The sequence below is a fragment of the Triturus cristatus genome, chromosome 1_2 (assembly GCF_964204655.1).
Source record: "Triturus cristatus chromosome 1_2, aTriCri1.1, whole genome shotgun sequence".
Taxonomy (NCBI): Eukaryota; Metazoa; Chordata; class Amphibia; order Caudata; family Salamandridae; genus Triturus; species Triturus cristatus.
The window spans coordinates 1,190,011,558-1,190,030,569 of NC_140580.1; the positions used below are offsets into that span (position 1 = coordinate 1,190,011,558).

Genomic DNA, 19,012 nt, shown 5'->3' on the forward strand with positions numbered 1-19,012 from the left:
GGCAGCGCCAGCAGGTCCCGACGAGGATGGTCGCTACAACGGGCCGCGGCAGCGCCAGCAGGTCCCGACGAGGATGGTCGTTACAACGGGCCGCGGCAGCGCTAACAGGTCCCGACGAGGATGGTCGTTACAACGGGCCGCGGCAGCGCCAGCAGGTCCCGACGAGGATGGAGGTTGCAGAAGGCCGCGGCAGCGCCAGCAGGCAGGACGATGGTTCACAAGAGCGGCTACGGCAGCGCCAGTAGTCCGTCAAGGCTGAGTTCTCTCGGTGTCTCTCGACTCCAGGATACAACTACTTCCTGCTCCGGAGCTGCCCCAGTTATAGGGCTGGTGCCCTTTGATGTCCGGACCCCCGCACTTGGAGGTCGGAGGGTCCGGGATGAAGGTGTCCAGACACCCAGCAGGGGGTGGAGCCAGTGCCTGGGGGAGCTGGAGGCGATCGGCACCTGGCGGGGGAGAGCCCTTGACACTTCGTTCTCCCATTGACCTGCCAAGTGGTCCGCTCACCTCCTGGGTGGATGGTGGTGCCGGGATGTCGGGGCCGGCCAGGCCCGGGGTTAGGGTCGGGGTGAGGCCACGCGGCCTCGTGGTGCAGGGCCCAAGATGGCGGCTTGACCCGGCCGGGGGAGCCGGTGGGGCTGGCCCCCGTGATGAGTAGAGGTCCGAGGGCAGAAGATCCGTCGGGAGACGGGGTACAGGTGCTTTTCGTGGGGTATGCCTGGTGGGCCGGAGCTTGGGCCCTGTCGTGCGGGGAGGGAGCAAGCCCTCTGTGTGGCCTGTCCAACATGCGTCCCCCCCAGCTGAAGGCGGGGAGAGTCACCCATCTCCTTGGGGACTCTCTTCGTCGAGGCGGAAAAAGCGGGACAGGCCATCCGCGTTGGCGTGGTCTTGGCCTGGTCGGTGCTCCACGGTGAAGTCCATTCCCTGCAGGGAAATGGACCAGCGCAAGAGTTTTGGGTTCTCCCCCCGCATCTGCATCAGCCACTGCAGGGGGCGATGGTCGGTTTGTACCCGGAAGTGGGTACCGAAGAGATAGGGTCGGAGCTTTTTGAGGGCCCACACTACTGCGAATGCCTCCCTCTCGATGGTGCTCCAACGCTGTTCTCGGGCCAGGAGACGTCGACTGATGAAGGCCACCGGCTGGTCATGACCTTCGGGGTTTAACTGAGAAAGGACGGCTCCGATGCCGTGGTCGGAGGCGTCGGTCTGCACCACAAATTCCCGACTGTAATCGGGGGCCTGGAGCACAGGGGCGGTGCACAGGGCGGCCTTCAGCTTCTCGAAGGCCGCTTGACAATCAGGAGTCCAGTTAATCCGCTTCGGTTGGTTCTTGGACGTGAGACCCGTGAGGGGCCCCACGATGCTGCCGTAGTCCTTCACGAACCGCCGGTAGTAGCCGGTGAGCCCCAAGAAGGCTCGGACCTCGGTCTGGGTGACGGGGGGCTGCCAGGACTGGATGGCAGCAATCTTAAGTTGTAGCGGGGCCACCAGCCCGCTTCCCACTTGGTGCCCAAGGTAGGTCACAGACCCTTGGCCAATTTGGCACTTGCCGGCCTTAATGGTGAGGCCGGCCCGCTGGAGGGCTTGTAGGACCTCTTGGAGGTGACGGAGGTGGTCGGACCAGTGGCGGCTGTATACAGCGATATCGTCCAGGTAGGCAGCGCTGAACTCTTCGAGCCCCGCCAAGGCCTGGTTCACAAGGCGTTGAAACGTGGCGGGGGCATTCTTCATGCCAAAGGGCATGACCTTGAATTGATAGTGGCCATCGGGGGTAGAGAAGGCTGACCGTTCCTGAGCCCTGGGTGTGAGGCCGATCTGCCAGTAGCCCGCTGTTAGGTCGAAGATACTAAGGTAGCGGGCGGCCCCCAGCCGGTCGATCAGCTCGTCTGCTCGGGGGATAGGATGAGCGTCGGTCCGGGTGACAGCGTTCAAGCCCCGGTAGTCGACGCAGAATCTCAGTTCGGGTGCGGTGCCGGGGGCAGCGGCTTTGGGAACCAATACAACCGGACTGGCCCAGGGACTGTCCGAGGGCTCGATGACCCCGATCGTGAGCATCTTGGCCACTTCCTCCTGTATGCAGGCCCGTACCCGATCTGGTACGCGGTAGGCCCGGTGTCGGACAGGGGGACTGTCCCCGGTGTCTACGTCGTGCAAACACCAAGGGGTGACCCCGGGGGTGAGGGAGAACAGGGCAGCGAACTGCAGCAGGAGGTTCCGGCAGTCCTGGCGTTGCTCCGAAGTGAGGGCGTCAGAGAGCCGGACCCCGTCCACGGAGCCGTCATTCTCCTGAGTCTTCAGGAGATCCGGGAGGGGTTCGGAGTCTTCTTCTGCACCACTGTCCGTAGCCATCAGGAGGCTAAGTTCTGAGCGCACAAAGTGTGGTTTGAGTCGGTTGGTGTGGAGGACCCGAAGGGGGTTCCGGGAGGTCCCCATGTCGATGAGGTAAGTGACGGGGCTTTTGCGCTCGACCACTTTGAAGGGCCCCGTCCACTTATCTTGCAAGGCACATGGTTCGGTGGGGGACATCACCCATACTTGTTGTCCAGGCTCGAACTCAACGGAGGAGGCATGGTGATCATACCACCTCTTCATGTCCTCCTGGCTGGCCTCGAGGTTCGCCTTGGCCATCTGTCTGAAGCGCCGGGTCTGATTGCGTAGGGCCAGGATGTATTTGAAGACGTCTGGAGGGGTCTTTAGGGGGGCCATCTCCCAACCTTCCTTTACTAGGCTGAGGGGCCCTCGCACAGGGTGCCCGTACAGGAGTTCGAAAGGGCTAAAACCGAGGGACTTCTGGGGAACTTCTCGGTAAGCGAAGAGGAGGCACGGGGGTAGTACATCCCACTGGCGACGGAGGGGCTCTTCCAATCCCCCAATCATCCCCTTGAGAGTGCGGTTAAAACGCTCCACTAGTCCGTTCCCTTGGGGGTGATAGGGGGTCGTGAATCTGTAGGTGACCCCGCATTGTTGCCAGAGGGACTTCATGTATTTGGATATAAAGTTCGTGCCTCGGTCGCTGACGATTTCTCGGGGGAAGCCTACCCGGGAGAAGATCCCCATTAGGGCCCGGCCAACCACCGGAGCTGTCACGGTCCGTAGGGGCACCGCCTCGGGGTAGCGGGTGGCATGGTCCACCAGTACTAAGATGAACCTGTGTCCTTGTGCCGTGCGGGGGTCCAGAGGCCCCACAATGTCTATCCCCACCCTCTCGAACGGGGTGGTGACCACAGGGAAGGGTTGCAGAGGGGCTTTCAGCTTCCGACCACTCTTCCCGCTGGCTTGGCATGTGGGGCAAGATCGGCAGTGGTTCAGGACGTCGTTCCTCATTTTCGGCCAGAAAAAGTGGGTTACTAGGCGGCTGTACGTTTTGTCCTGGCCCAGGTGTCCAGCCAGGGGGACATCGTGTGCCAGGTTGAGCAGAAAGTCTCTGAAGCGGAGAGGTACCACCAGTACTCGACCGGCCCCCAGCTCGGCGATTCTTTGCTCGCTGTATAGCAGGTCGTTATCCCAGTAGACCCAGTGAGTTCCGGTGGCGTCCCCTGCATTCTGGGCGCTGGCTTGTTGGCGGAGTCCCTCGAGGGAGGGACAGGTCTTTTGTTCCTGGCGGAACTGTTCTTGGGTGGGCCCCCCTTCTTGACGCCACTGAGCCAGGTCAGGAAGGTCCTGGGGTTGCGCGTCCCCTTCGGTCGTCGGGTCTGGGGGGCTGGCCTTGTCGTTGTCTTCTACTGGGGCGACCGGGGGCGGAGGTGCCGGCCATTCCGGTTCTTCTGATCGAGGGACGGCACGGGCGGCCATGGACCGGGTGGTTATGCAGGCCCAGTCCGGGAGGCCCAGCATCCCCAGGTGCTCTCTTCTCTCAACGGTGGCCCACGGGGAACTCTCGAGGTCATTCCCCAGGAGGCAGTCCACGGGGGCATCGTCCCGGACCGTCACCTTCAACAGGCCGGAGACCCCTCCCCATTCGAATGGGACGCAGGCCATTTGACACATACTCTCAGAGTTGTCTGCCGAGCGGACGGGGCAGAGAATGTTCGGCAGTATCTGCTCGGGCTTCACCAGGTGACAGCGGACGGCCGTCACACTGGCGCCTGTGTCACGCAAGGCCTCGGCTCGCTGTCCATTAATGGTCACCCACTGACCGTATTTCCTGGTGTTAGCGGGTAGGGGGGCCCGCGGGACCATGTCTCTTCCCCCTAAGCACGCCAGGACCATGGCGGCCGGCTCCCACTCTTGCTTGGCCGGCTCATACTCTTCTGGTTCCTCCGACGATCGCTCCTCCCCCAGGGCGGCGGCAGCTACCTGGCGGGGCTTGGGTGCTTGGTTCTGCGGGCAGCTCGGGTCATTGGCGTAGTGGCCGACTCGCTGGCATCGGTGGCACGTGACGTTGGCTCGGGCCCCAGGACGCCACGGGGGGTTGCCCCGGCCGGAGGCGGGGTGCTGGCCACGGGTGTTGTTGGCAAGGCGTCTCTTCCTCGCCCCTGGCCCCCTCCTCCTCCCCGAGGACGGTGCTGGCCTGGGTTGCTTCTGTTCTGTTAGTGTGGCCCCCTCCGGCCCACTCGGGTGCTTTCCCATCGGTCGGCTTCGGCGGCGAGCTGCCGGGGGTCAGTCAGCTTACTGTCGAGGAGGTGCTGCCTGAGCTCGACGAAACAGTTGTTCGACAGGTGCTCCCATACCATAAGGTTAAAGAGTTGTTCGTAAGTGGTGACATGGCTCCCCCTTATCCAACCCTCGAAGGCACGGCTGAAATAGTTCACGTATTCTACCCAAGTTGTACCTGGGATCCGGGTGCAATCTCTGAACCTCTGGCGGTACATCTCGGGTGTGAGGCCGTAGCGGGTGAGGAGGGCAGCCTTCATGTGGTCGTAGGACGACATTTGGTGATCTGGGAGCTGCAGTAGGGCATCGCGACCCTCGTTGATAAACCTCCCCCAAAGTCCGGCTCCCCAATCACTCCGGTCGATCCGGTGGGAGGTCATGGCGATCTCGTAGGCTTTAAACCACTGTTGTATGTCGTCTTCTCGGACATACTCGCGGACAACATCTTTGGGGATGTGGACTTTTTTCTCGATTGGCACCGGGGTATGTGGTCGCTCAGGCACCCCCAGTTCTTTATTTTGTTTCCGAAGTTCTATCTCCGCTAGCTGGCGCTCGTGCTCGAGCGTTATTTTTTTCTCCTCCAGCTCTCTCTGTCTCTGCTTCTCTTCTCGTTCATCTCGGAGCCGCATATGCTCGAGGTTGAGTTTCTGTTCAGCTAACTTGAGTTCCCCATCCATCTTGAGTCGTGCCATTTCCAACTCGTGCAATCGGGTTCTTTCTCTTTCTCGGATCTCCTCCTGCGAGAGGCCCGTTCCCCGCTCCTCGGGAGCCGTGGCGTTCCCCTCTGGTGTGATGCTGCTTTGGTCGGAGGGTCCGGCGACCCCAGTTTCTGTCCACGACTCTAGGGCGTGCTTTAGATCATCCTTGGTACTCAGGCCGGTGGTAGCAATGCCAAGTTCTATGCAGAATTGTCTCAGTTCGCGGTGGTTGTATTCTTCTAATTTATCCATTTGGAAATTCTCGGTGGAGCTGCTATCTTTGGCTGACATCGTGTTTTTGTCGTGGGGTGAGCTACTCTCTGTACGATTACGCGTTGATTCGGATCGCGCCGCTGGCCACCAATGTTAGAAAGGGTAGACGGACCGGGAGGGTCCGCCGGGGACAGGAGGAGAGGTCTCCGGGGAGAGCCGTCTCCAACGATCGTACAGATAAGTAACTTCCCCCCCCACAGACAGATACCACACACGGATAAGGTTCAGTGTTCTTTATAAGCACTTCTTAAGGTACGGTTGAATGGTACAAGGAGGTCTGGACTCAGGGGTCCCCTCGATTCAAGTCTCTCAAAGCAGGGTAAGGGGTAGCGGGACAGTCTGTCTACCAGTCAGGTAGTTCGGGTGAGAGGATGACTAGCTCACAATCCTCGAGCTTGGTGGTTTAGGTGGTACGGGCCGCGGCAGCGCCAGCAGGTCCCGGTTGAGATGGTCGGTACACGGTCCGCGGCAGCGCCAGCAGGTCCCGGAAAGATGGTCGATGTACGGGCCGCGGCAGCGCCAGCAGGTCCCGACGAGGATGGTCGCTACAACGGGCCGCGGCAGCGCCAGCAGGTCCCGACGAGGATGGCCGTTACAACGGGCCGCGGCAGCGCCAGCAGGTCCCGACGAGGATGGTCGTTACAACGGGCCGCGGCAGCGCCAGCAGGTCCCGACGAGGATGGAGGTTGCAGAAGGCCGCGGCAGCGCCAGCAGGCAGGACGATGGTTCACAAGAGCGGCTACGGCAGCGCCAGTAGTCCGTCAAGGCTGAGTTCTCTCGGTGTCTCTCGACTCCAGGATACAACTACTTCCTGCTCCGGAGCTGCCCCAGTTATAGGGCTGGTGCCCTTTGATGTCCGGACCCCCGCACTTGGAGGTCGGAGGGTCCGGGATGAAGGTGTCCAGACACCCAGCAGGGGGTGGAGCCAGTGCCTGGGGGAGCTGGAGGCGATCGGCACCTGGCGGGGGAGAGCCCTTGACACTTCGTTCTCCCATTGACCTGCCAAGTGGTCCGCTCACCTCCTGGGTGGATGGTGGTGCCGGGATGTCGGGGCCGGCCAGGCCCGGGGTTAGGGTCGGGGTGAGGCCACGCGGCCTCGTGGTGCAGGGCCCAAGATGGCGGCTTGACCCGGCCGGGGGAGCCGGTGGGGCTGGCCCCCGTGATGAGTAGAGGTCCGAGGGCAGAAGATCCGTCGGGAGACGGGGTACAGGTGCTTTTCGTGGGGTATGCCTGGTGGGCCGGAGCTTGGGCCCTGTCGTGCGGGGAGGGAGCAAGCCCTCTGTGTGGCCTGTCCAACAGGAGTGTAAAGAAAAGAAAAAAAAAACCAGAAGGGAAAACTGAGCATGGGACCTGCAAAGATAGACTCCATGAGAAGGACCAGTGGACCGCGTGTGGAAGACTTGAAGGTGAAATGCTACCGTTGGGGCAGTCCGAACCATCTAGCTCATGATAATGTGCCCTGCTTTGCACCAGAGGTGTTCCAAGTGTAATGTAAAGCGACGATTTGCAATAGTATGCCGTAGAGAAAGATGGTATGCACTTCCTGTTTGCCCTTTAGAAGGACAACGTCCTTTGTCTCGCTTCCTGATCACTGTCAAGTGTGGCTGTTGATAGTCAGGTGCAGACTGCTCACACCATTTAATCAATCAGGATTTATATAGCGCTGCTAATCACCAAGTAGGGAATCCAGGCGCTTGCAGGTCCCAGAAGACTCAAACAGCCAGGTCTTGAGGGCCCTTTGGAATTTTGGCGGTGAGGTGGTCCGAAGCTGCATGGGCCTGCTGTTTCAGATTTGCCGCAATGTAGGAGAAGGAACGCCCTACACTTTGTCGGTGGATGTGATAAGAACTTTGTGCCTCTGTTGTGTTTGTCATCCTGGAGTTGACACACCTGTGAAAAGCATCATTCAAGACAGTGTGAACTACAGCTTGAGAAGGACACATAAAAAGAGAACCCGCACACCCTGGTTCTCTAGCGGCAGACTATCCACACTCCGTGTCTGCCATCTCTGTACAGGAGTAGGACCTTCTGAGCCACTTCAAGTTCTCTCTGACTAAGGAGTCAACATCAGAGTACCCAGAGGACTACTGTGCCGCCAGAGCTGGCTTCTGCCTGACAGCCAACTTCCAGGGGTGAGGGCACATTGTGGAGGCTGATATGGAAGAAGAACTTTCTTCTCTAGAAAACATGAGGAGTCTTGCTTGAGCGAGTGTAAGGGACTATGCCAACCCTGCAGGAGGAGCTGACCATGGCAGTGTGGTCCGTAAAGCAGTCACTCACAACGCATTGGAGTGGTTTGCTGTAGCCTGGACACTGAACTCCTTGGAGGGGCGGTGCTTATGCAGTCTCTTGTCTGCACCAGATATGTGCCTGGGATTCTAGATGCTGTTGGTGACACTACCTAACTCGTGACAAATTGGTCCTTGCCGCCCAAGAAGAGACCTACAATTGCCCCACGACACTGGATGCGCACCAGTGATTGTGGACAGGATGTCTGTGGAACTAATCGACCTGTGCCAGTGTTCCCTGTTGCCCAAAGAAGAAACAACCTACAGTCTATGGTGCCCACTCCAGGGCCCCCTGCCACCTGCCTGCTCCCTATTGCTGCCCCATCCAAGCTGTTTTTCGTGGCGGTCCTGGTAGCAAATTGCTGCAAGCCCGTCGGCCTTAAAAGCACTTTGTCTCTCTCTGTCTTTGTTTTTGTCTGTGATTTTGCATGCATGTATGCATAATGGCGCAATACCAAAACTGGGTTTAGGCTCAAATCAGTAAGGCTAAGCCTCCATTCTAACAAATAACAACGATACCAACACTGATACTTTTCTTTATACTCTCATAGAATTGCGAGGGAACATTGAAAGGAAACATGGACCTTAGACCTCGTTTTCCGTCGATTTAATCAATAAATTATTTTATTCATTTTATCACACCTTCAATTGGTGATTTGTCGAAACCTCAAAAAATACAAAATTATGACTGCGAAATTGTATAAATGACACTAACATTCTTTACACACTCCATCCATTCTTTTCATACATTTCTTATCCTAACTCATTCACTACCCATATCAGACTAAACAATCAAAACAACCATACCCTCATACAGGCCATAGAGTTATGCTAAACAAAGTCGCCGCTATGTTCAATAATTTCAAAATGATTTGTAGTTATTAGCTTCTAAGCGCGGAATCAGCAGGAGAGAGGACGACAGCAGTAAAAGGCGTGAAAGAGCAACATCCGCCGTTTAAAGAATTAAGTTGGCGAAAAGACCGCACCTTCTATCTGGAAAAAGGGTCTCCAAATAACTAAAGAGAAACGAGCGAGTTTGCATTAATGCCTTTCTAAGAAATGAATTAATAAGACACGTTCCAACCTTGAGAAGAAACTTATAATATTTGGATTATTCCTGTGTTTTACATCAGCTGATCTATCCACCGCTTGAGTTTACAGGTCCTGATGAGAGCCCCGTTATTGGAAGGGGCTTGAAACGCGTAGACCTTGTCTTTGGCCATAAGAACTACAAATCATTTTGAAATTATTGAAAAATTTGAGGTTTCGCCAAATCACTAATTGAAGGTGTGATAAAATGAATAAAATAATTTATTGATTAAATCGACGGAAAAAGAGGTCTAAGGATCATGTTTCCTTTCAATGTTCCCTCGCAATTCAATGCGAGTATAGAAAAGTATCAGTATTGGTATTGTTGTTGTTACTTGTATGCATAATAGAGCACGTGCCTGCCTGCAAATGTCTATTTTTTTTGTTGTCTCCCTTTTCGGGGGTGCTGCACAGCATGGCTAAACGGCATTGACAAAGTCTGTGTCCCAAAGGCGAGCCCTATTGGCTTTGCATACGTTTGTTCTTATAGCACTCCATGTGAATGCATGTGCTTTATGGCTTCCTACCTAGTGTGCTGTTTTTGACTCCGATCTACCCATATTATGTTTTACCATTTCACGGTAGCTGACTTTAAAGACAAACGGTTTTGTTTTTCACCAGGTTCTTTTAATACTTTACACGTGAGCGCAGGCCAGCTCACTGAGTGTACATGCATGTTCTTCCAGGGTGCTTTTACAGCCCAGTGACTTCTGCCACCACTTTCGTGCTTTACACAACAGTTTGTTTTGAGAGGCGCCGGACTTGGGACCGTGTTGTGGTGTCATAAACTGAAGCGCTGTGAGAAGTGGGTGCTTTTCTAAGCCTTCGATGTAAAGGAGTCCAAAGTCTGCTTTTCATGTGACCTGCTGCTGTCCTTCAGCTGGGGCTCTGTGGACATCAGCCTTGGGCGGTAACAATGCATAGGACCTTCTAGCACTTTCTAGTTGAAAGTGAGCCTGTCTCCAGGTGAAGGACATACAACCTGTATTTAAAGTGGGGTGTCGTCTGCACACTTGGGGCTTCCTGCCTTCTTAACATATTTACCTAAGGCCCTCTGGAGAGCCTCTTCCATGTATTATCTAGTTTTCTTCCTTTATTCATTTACACCACATACAAGTGTACAAAGGTTCTGATAACTTGGCCATAAGGAACTGTGACTGGAGTAAAAAGTGCCTGTATATTGTCTTGAAAGCACACACTAACTAGGGTGACTGCCCCCAATTGTACAGAAGGGTTTACTATTGCTTGCCACCGTAGAAAGTGTATGAAGCAAAGAAACTTTGACAAAGCCAGTGACTCTGAACACACATGGGATTTGCCCGAGCTGGCCTTTCTTTCTCTGCCCTGTCTGCCAATGGAGCAGGCCAGGCCTGGCAGTACTTGCACTGGTGTGTTTTAGTTTGAGCACATCTGTGCCCTGACACCTGGAGGTGGTCGGATGAGCGGAGCGCCCACCCTTCAAGTTAAAGTTGGAGAATTCTTGGATGTAAAGGCCTCTCCTTTTGGTTTATCTCACTGTCTGGATTCTCCTCCTTTGGTTCACCTCAGCATGTGGATTCTTCTCCTTTGGTTCACCTCAGCGTGTGGATTCTTCTCCTTTGGTTCGTCTGTATGTGTGGCTTCTCCTTTGGTTCATGTTGGCATGTGGCTTCTCCTCCTTTGCTTCATTTCGGCGTGTGAGGCTTCTCCTCCTTTGCTTCATCTCGGTGTGTGAGGAGAAATCATCTCGGCGTGTGAGGCTTCTCCTCCTTTGCTTCATCTCGGCGTGTGAGGCTTCTCCTCCTTTGATTGCTCTCAGTGCCTTAGTTGGATGCTGGGTGGGCCCACCCCCACCCTTGGCTGGGGCTCTACCTGCCCTAAAATGCCCAGCTTTAGCAGGGGACACGTGCACCAGCTGCTTGTAAAGACCTGTCCTCTGCTCTCATGGACCGGGCAGACCAGGGCCTGACCAAAGATCTGACATTGGGACCAAACCTCATGTGCTTGCAAACCTTCATAGGAGGGTTTTGCAGAGTCATTGCAAGGAGATGGACTGGAGTCTGATGTGGTGGGAAGGGAGTGTTGAGACCTGGGGCATTGCATCCTGGATGCTGTTCTGGACACCTCCTCCAGCAGGTCTCCGGTGCAACCTTCTGACTAACGTGAGGCCCCTCTGGGCCTCTGGACCTGCTTCACAGGCCGCTTAACTATTGTGAGACACTGGACCAGTTCGGGTGAACACCTGGCTCTGAAGGCTGGAGGCCCAGAGGGGACTGTTGTAAAGAACTGTCCCAGAGGATAGTGACACGTGCCTCAACATGGGAGAGCAGAGGGCAGTAAAGAGAACACAACCCAGGCTGCTCTGGAAAGCGTACATTTCGAGACATGTAATGTTTCTACCATAGCTTTAATACAGACCAGAGGCACTAACCCACCTAGGCGCTGTACCAGCCAAGTACTAACCCAGCTAGGTGGTGCACCAGCTAAGCGCTGTACTAGCTAGGCTCTGCACAGCTCTTATACACCGCCACCTGCTTTTTAAACTCTTACCTCCCTCTTTGGCACCTCTTGCCCTCTCCTAATCTCTGCCCTTCTCTACCCTCTTATACCCACGACCACCACATCCCTCTCTAAAACCTCCTGCCCTCGCCGGTATCCATCGGCCTAATCTCTGCCCTCTCTTCTGCCCAGGACGCCATCCGGACTCTGAACACGCTGCAGACCAATGCCAGCTACCTGGAGCAGGTGAAGCGTGAGCGGGGAGACCCTCAGCTGCAGCTGGAAGCCATGGGGGGCTTCCTGGAGCGAAGCGGGCTCAAGGTGAGTGTTGGCTGCCATAGAGGGGGAGTGCAGGATGGATGGTAGGGTGACCTAGACCCCCCCGGAGCCCTTGGCCTAGTCTCTCCCCGTGGCCCTAGTCTCTCCCCCCCCCCCCCTCCCCCAGAGACCCTGGCCTAGTCTCTTCCACCCACTCTCCCCCGGAGCCCCTAGCCTAGTCTTCTCTCCCCCCTCGGAGCCCCGGTCTCCTTCCCCCCCCCCCCCTCGGAGCCCCGGTCTCCCTCCTTCTCCCCCCCTCCCTCGGAGCCCCGGTCTCCCACCCCCCCTCCTTCCCCCCCCCACTCGGAGCCCCGGTCTCCCTCCCCCCCCCCCTCGGAGCCCCGGTCTCCCTCCCCCCCCCCCCTCGGAGCCCCAGTCTCTTCTCTCCCCCCCCCCCCCCTCGGAGCCCCAGTCTCTTCTCCCCCCCCCCCCTCGGAGCACCAGTCTCTCTCCCCCCCTCGGAGCACCAGTCTCTCTCCCCCCCCCCCCTCGGAGCACCAGTCTCTCTCCCCCCCCCCTCGGAGCACCAGTCTCTCTCCCCCCCTCGGAGCACCAGTCTCTCTTCCCCCCCCCCCCCTCGGAGCACCAGTCTCTCTCCCCCCCCCCCCCCCCCTCGGAGCACCAGTCTCTCTCACCCCCCCTCGGAGCCCCAGTCTCTCTCACCCCCCCCCTCGGAGCCCCAGTCTCTCTCACCCCCCCCCCTCGGAGCCCCAGTCTCTCTCACCCCCCCCTCGGAGCCCCAGTCTCTCTCCCCCCCCCCCCCCTCGGAGCCCCAGTCTCTCCCCCCCCCCCCTCTCGGAGCCCCAGTCTCTCCCCCCCCCCCCTCTCGGAGCCCCAGTCTCTCTCCCCCCCCCCCTCTCGGAGCCCCAGTCTCTCTCCCCCCCCCCCCCCCCCTCTCGGAGCCCCAGTCTCTTCCCCCCCCCCCCCCCTCGGAGCCCCAGTCTCCCCCCCCCCTCAGAGCCCCAGTCTCTTCCCCCCCCCCCCCCCTCAGAGCCCCAGTCTCTTCCCCCCCCCCCCCTGGAGCCCCAGTCTCTTCCCCCCCCCCCCCCCCCTGGAGCCCCAGTCTCTTCTTCCCCCCCCCCCCCGGAGCCCCAGTCTCTTCCCCCCCGAGCCCCAGTCTCTTCCCCCCCCCCCCCCCGAGCCCCAGTCTCTTTCCCCCCCCCCCCCCCCCGGAGCCCCAGTCTCTTCCCCCCCCCCCCCCCCGGAGCCCCAGTCTCTTTCCCCCCCCCCCGGAGCCCCAGTCTCTTCCCCCCCCCCCGGAGCCCCAGTCTCTTCCCCCCCCCCCGGAGCCCCAGTCTCTCTCCCCCCCCGGAGCCCCAGTCTCCCCCCCCCCCCCCGGAGCCCCAGTCTCTCCCCCCCCCCCGGAGCCCCAGTCTCTCTCTCCCCCCCCCCCCCGGAGCCCCAGTCTCTCTCTCCCCCCCCCCCGGAGCCCCAGTCTCTCTTCCCCCCCCCGGAGCCCCAGTCTCTCTTCCCCCCCGGAGCCCCAGTCTCTCTCTCCCCCCCCCCCCCCCCCCTGGAGCCCCAGTCTCTCTCCCCCCCCCCCCCCCCTCTCGGAGCCCCAGTCTCTTCCCCCCCCCCCCCCCCTCGGAGCCCCAGTCTCCCCCCCCCTCAGAGCCCCAGTCTCTTCCCCCCCCCCCCCCTCAGAGCCCCAGTCTCTTCCCCCCCCCCCCCCCTGGAGCCCCAGTCTCTTCCCCCCCCCCCCCCCCTGGAGCCCCAGTCTCTTCTTCCCCCCCCCCCCCCCGGAGCCCCAGTCTCTTCCCCCCCGAGCCCCAGTCTCTTCCCCCCCCCCCCCCCGAGCCCCAGTCTCTTTCCCCCCCCCCCCCCCCCCCCCCCGGAGCCCCAGTCTCTTCCCCCCCCCCCGGAGCCCCAGTCTCTCTCCCCCCCCGGAGCCCCAGTCTCTCTCCCCCCCCGGAGCCCCAGTCTCCCCCCCCCCCCCCCCCCGGAGCCCCAGTCTCTCCCCCCCCCCCCCCGGAGCCCCAGTCTCTCTCTCCCCCCCCCCCCCCGGAGCCCCAGTCTCTCTCTCCCCCCCCCCCCCCCGGAGCCCCAGTCTCTCTTCCCCCCCCCCCCGGAGCCCCAGTCTCTCTTCCCCCCCCGGAGCCCCAGTCTCTCTCTCCCCCCCCCCCCCCCCCCCCTGGAGCCCCAGTCTCTCTCTCTCCCCCCCCCCCCCCCCCCCTGGAGCCCCAGTCTCTCTTCCCCCCCCCCCCGGAGCCCCAGTCTCTCTCCCCCCCCCTCGGAGCCCCAGTCTCTCTCCCCCCCCCCCTCGGAGCCCCAGTCTCCCTCCCCCCCCCTCGGAGCCCCAGTCTCCCCCCCCCCCCCCCTCGGAGCCCCAGTCTCCCCCCCCCCCCCCTCGGAGCCCCAGTCTCCCCCCCCCCCCCCTCGGAGCCCCAGTCTCCCCCCCCCCCCCCCCTCGGAGCCCCAGTCTCTCCCCCCCCCCCCCTCGGAGCCCCAGTCTCTTCCCCCCCCCCTCGGAGCCCCAGTCTCTTCCCCCCCCCCTCGGAGCCCCAGTCTCTTCCCCCCCCCCCTCGGAGCCCCAGCCTCTTCTCCCCCCCCCCCCCCGGAGCCCCAGCCTCTTCTCCCCCCCCCCCCGGAGCCCCAGCCTCTTCCCCCCCCCCCCGGAGCCCCAGTCTCTTCTCCCCCCCCCCCCCCCGGAGCCCCAGTCTCCCCCCCCCCCCCCCCCCTCGGAGCCCCAGTCTCTTCCCCCCCCCTCGGAGCCCCAGTCTCTTCCCCCCCCCCTCGGAGCCCCAGTCTCTTCCCCCCCCCCCTCGGAGCCCAAGTCTCTTCCCCCCCCCCTCGGAGCCCAAGTCTCTTCCCCCCCCCCTCGGAGCCCCAGTCTCTTCCCCCCCGCCCCCGGAGCCCCAGTCTCTCCCCCCCCGGAGCCCCAGTCTCTTCCCCCTCTCCCCCCCCCGGAGCCCCAGTCTCTTCCCCCCCCCCCCCCCCCGGAGCCCCAGTCTCTTCCCTCCCCCCCCCCCCCCCCCCGGAGCCCCAGTCTCTTCCCTCCCCCCCCCGGAGCCCCAGTCTCTTCCCCCCCCCCCCCCCCGGAGCCCCAGTCTCTTCCCCCCCCCCCCCCCGGAGCCCCAGTCTCTCTCCCCCCCCCCCCCCGGAGCCCCAGTCTCTCTCCCCCCCCCCCCCCCCCGAAGCCCCAGTATCTCTCCCCCCCCCTCCCCGGAGCCCCAGTCTCTCCCCCCCCCCCCCCCCGGAGCCCCAGTCTCTCCCCCCCCCCCGGAGCCCCAGTCTCTCTTTACCCCCCCGGAGCCCCAGTCTCTCTCCCCCCCCCCCCCCCCCCCGGAGCCCCAGTCTCTTGCCCCCCCCGGAGCCCCAGTCTCTTGCCCCCCCGGAGCCCCAGTCTCTTGCCCCCCGGAGCCCCAGTCTCTTCCCCCCCCCCCCCCCGGAGCCCCAGTCTCTTCCCTCCCCCCCCCCCCCCCCCCGGAGCCCCAGTCTCTTCCCTCCCCCCCCCCCCCCCCCCCGGAGCCCCAGTCTCTTCCCTCCCCCCCCCCCCCCCCGGAGCCCCAGTCTCTTCCCTCCCCCCCCCCCCCCCCCCGGAGCCCCAGTCTCTTCCCCCCCCCCGGAGCCCCAGTCTCTTCCCCCCCCCCCCCCGGAGCCCCAGTCTGTTCCCCCCCCCCGGAGCCCCAGTCTCTCTCTTCCCCCCCCCCTCGGAGCACCAGTCTCTCTCACCCCCCCCCCGGAGCCCCAGTCTCTCTCACCCCCCCCCCCCGGAGCCCCAGTCTCTCTCTCCCCCCCCCCCCCCCCCCCGGAGCCCCAGTCTCTCCCCCCCCCCCCCTAGAGCCCCAGTCTCTTCCCCCCCCCGGAGCCCCAGTCTCTTCCCCCCCCCCGGAGCCCCAGTCTCTTCCCCCCCCCCCCCCCCCGGAGCCCCAGTCTCTTCCCCCCCCCCCCCCCGGAGCCCCAGTCTCTTCCCCCCCCCCCCGGAGCCCCAGTCTCTTCCCCCCCCCCCGGAGCCCCAGTCTCTTCCCCCCCCCCCCTGGAGCCCCAGTCTCTTCTCCCCCCCCCCCCCCGGAGCCCCAGTCTCTTCTCCCCCCCCCCCCCGGAGCCCCAGTCTCTTCTCCCCCCCCCCCGGAGCCCCAGTCTCTTCCCCCCCCCCCGGAGCCCCAGTCTCTTCCCCCCCCCCGGAGCCCCAGTCTCTCCCCCCCCCCGGAGCCCCAGTCTCTCTCTCCCCCCCCCCCCCCCCCCGGAGCCCCAGTCTCTCTCCCCCCCCCCCCCTGGAGCCCCAGTCTCTCTCCCCCCCCCACCCCCCCCCTGGAGCCCCAGTCTCTCTCCCCCCCCACCCCCCCCCTGGAGCCCCAGTCTCTCTCCCCCCCCCACCCCCCCCCGGAGCCCCAGTCTCTCTTCCCCCCCCCCCCCCCTCGGAGCCCCAGTCTCTCTCCCCCCCCCCTCGGAGCCCCAGTCTCTCTCCCCCCCCCCCCTCGGAGCCCCAGTCTCTCTCCCCCCCCCCCCCCTCCTCGGAGCCCCAGTCTCTCTCCCCCCCCCCTCGGAGCCCCAGTCTCTCTTCCCCCCCCCCCCTCGGAGCCCCAGTCTCTTCCCCCCCGGAGCCCCAGTCTCTTCTCCGCCCCCCCGGAGCCCCAGTCTCTTCCCCCCCCCCCCCCCCGGAGCCCCAGTCTCTTCCCCCCCCCCCCCCCCCGGAGCCCCAGTCTCCCCCCCCCCCCCCCCCCCCCGGAGCCCCAGTCTCTCTCCCCCCCCCCCCCGGAGCCCCAGTCTCTCTCCCCCCCCCCCCCCCCCCTTGGAGCCCCAGTCTCTCTCCCCCCCCCCCCCTCGGAGCCCCAGTCTCTCCCCCCCCCCCCCCTCGGAGCCCCAGTCTCTCCCCCCCCCCCCCTCGGAGCCCCAGTCTCTTCCCCCCCCCCCCTCGGAGCCCCAGTCTCTTCCCCCCCCCCCCTCGGAGCCCCAGTCTCTTCCCCCCCCTCGGAGCCCCAGTCTCTTCCCCCCCCCTCGGAGCCCCAGTCTCTTCCCCCCCCTCGGAGCCCCAGTCTCTTCCCCCCCCCCTCGGAGCCCCAGTCTCTTCCCCCCCCCTCGGAGCCCCAGTCTCTTCCCCCCCCCCTCGGAGCCCCAGTCTCTTCCCCCCCCCCCTCGGAGCCCCAGTCTCTTTTCTCCCCCCCCCCCGGAGCCCCAGTCTCTTTTCTCCCCCCCCCCCCGGAGCCCCAGTCTCTTCCCCCCCCTCGGAGCCCCAGTCTCTTCCCCCCCCTCGGAGCCCCAGTCTCTTCCCCCCCCCCTCGGAGCCCCAGTCTCTTCCCCCCCCCCTCGGAGCCCCAGTCTCTCTTCCCCCCCCCTCGGAGCCCCAGTCTCTTCCCCCCCCCCCTCGGAGCCCCAGTCTCTTCCCCCCCCCTCGGAGCCCCAGCCTCTCCCCCCCCCCCCCCCCCGGAGCCCCAGTCTCTTTTCTCCCCCCCCCCCCCCCTCGGAGCCCCAGTCTTCCCCCCCCCCCCCCCTCGGAGCCCCAGTCTCCCCCCCCCCCCCCCCTCGGAGCCCCAGTCTCTTCCCCCCCCCCCCCGGAGCACCAGTCTCTCTTCCCCCCCCCCCCCCCCCTCGGAGCACCAGTCACCCCCCCCTCGGAGCACCAGTCACCCCTGCACCAGTCACCCCCCCCTCGGAGCACCAGTCACCCCCCCCCTCGGAGCACCAGTCACTCCCCCCCCCCCCCTCCCTCGGAGCCCCAGCCTCTCTTCCCCCCCCCCCCTCGGAGCCCCAGCCTCTCTTCCCCCCCCCCCCCTCGGAGCCCCAGCCTCTCTTCCCCCCCCCCCCCTCGGAGCCCCAGCCTCTCCTTCCCCCCCCCCCCCCCCCCTCGGAGCCCCAGCCTCTCCTTCCCCCCCCCTCGGAGCCCCAGCCTCTCCTTCCCCCCCCCCCCCCCCCTCGGAGCCCCAGTCTCTCTCCCCCCCCAACCCCCAGGAGCACCAGTCACCCCCCCCCCCTCGGAGCACCAGTCACACCCCCCCTCGGAGCCCCAGCCTCTCTCCCCCCCCCCCCTCGGAGCCCCAGTCTCTCCCCCCCCCCCCCCCTCGGAGCCCCAGTCTCTCTCCCCCCCCCCCTCGGAGCCCCAGTCTCTCTCCCCCCCCCCCCTCGGAGCCCCAGTCTCTCTCCCCCCCCCCCTCGGAGCCCCAGTCTCTCTCCCCCCCCCCCCTCGGAGCCCCAGTCTCTCTCCCCCCCCCCCCCCTCGGAGCCCCAGTCACCCCCCCCCCCCCTCGGAGCACCAGTCACCCCCCCCCCCCTCGGAGCACCAGTCACCCCCCCCCCCCTCGGAGCACCAGTCACCCCCCCCCCCCTCGGAGCACCAGTCACCCCCCCCCCCCTCGGAGCACCAGTCACCCCCCCCCCTCGGAGCACCAGTCACCCCCCCCCCTCGGAGCACCAGTCACCCCCCCCCCCTCGGAGCACCAGTCACTCCCCCCTCCCCCCCCCCCCTTGGAGCCCCAGTCTCTCTCCCCCCCCCCCCCCCCCCCCTTGGAGCCCCAGTCTCTCTCTCCCCCCCCCCCCCCCCCCTTGGAGCCCCAGTCTCTCTCCCCCCCCCTCCCCTCGGAGCCCCAGTCTCTCTCCCCCCCCCTCCCCTCGGAGCCCCAGTCTCTCCCCCCTCCCCTCGGAGCCCCAGTCTCTTTTCCCCCCCCCCCCTGGAGCACCAGTCTCTTTCCCCCCACCCCCCCCCCCGGAGCACCAGTCTCTCCCCCCCCCCCCCCCCTCCCCTCGGAGCCCCAGTCTCTACCCCCCCCCCCCCTCGGAGCACCAGTCACTCCACCCCCCCCCTCGGAGCACCAGTCACTCCACCCCCCCCCCCTCGGAGCCCCAGTCTCTCTCTCCCCCCCCCCCCTCGGAGCCCCAGTCTCTCTCTCCCCCCCCCCCCCTCGGAGCCCCAGTCTCTCTCTCTCCCCCCCCCCCCCCCCCCCCCTCGGAGCCCCAGTCTCTCTCCCCCCCCCCCCCCCTCGGAGCCCCAGTCTCTCTCTCTCTCTCCCCCCCCCTCGGAGCCCCAGTCTCTCTCTCTCTCCCCCCCCCCCCCCCCTCGGAGCCCCAGTCTCTCTCTCTCTCTTCCCCCCCCCCCCCCTCGGAGCCCCAGTCTCTCCCCCCCCCCCCCCCCTCGGAGCCCCAGTCCCTCCCCCCTCCCCTCGGAGCCCCAGTCTCTCCCCCCTCCCCTCGGAGCCCCAGTCTCTTCCCTCCCCCCCTCCCCTCGGAGCCCCAGTCTCTTCCCCCCCCCCCCCCCCCTCCCCTCGGAGCCCCAGTCTCTTCCCCCCCCCCCCCCCTCCCCTCGGAGCCCCAGTCTCTTCCCCCCCCCCCCCCCTCCCCTCG

The 19,012-nt window shown here is 64.2% G+C and overlaps 1 protein-coding gene across 2 annotated transcripts in view; it reads left to right on the forward strand.

Annotated features, from left to right (window-relative positions):
• FPGS (folylpolyglutamate synthase) overlaps positions 1 to 19,012 on the forward strand; it is a 353,517-nt gene that overhangs the window by 55,345 nt on the left and 279,160 nt on the right. For both annotated transcript variants that reach the window (XM_085614139.1, XM_085614140.1), the window contains exon 2: positions 11,612 to 11,740. In XM_085614139.1, the coding sequence (XP_085470265.1) occupies positions 11,612 to 11,740 (129 nt within the window). The remainder of the gene's footprint in view (positions 1 to 11,611; positions 11,741 to 19,012) is intronic.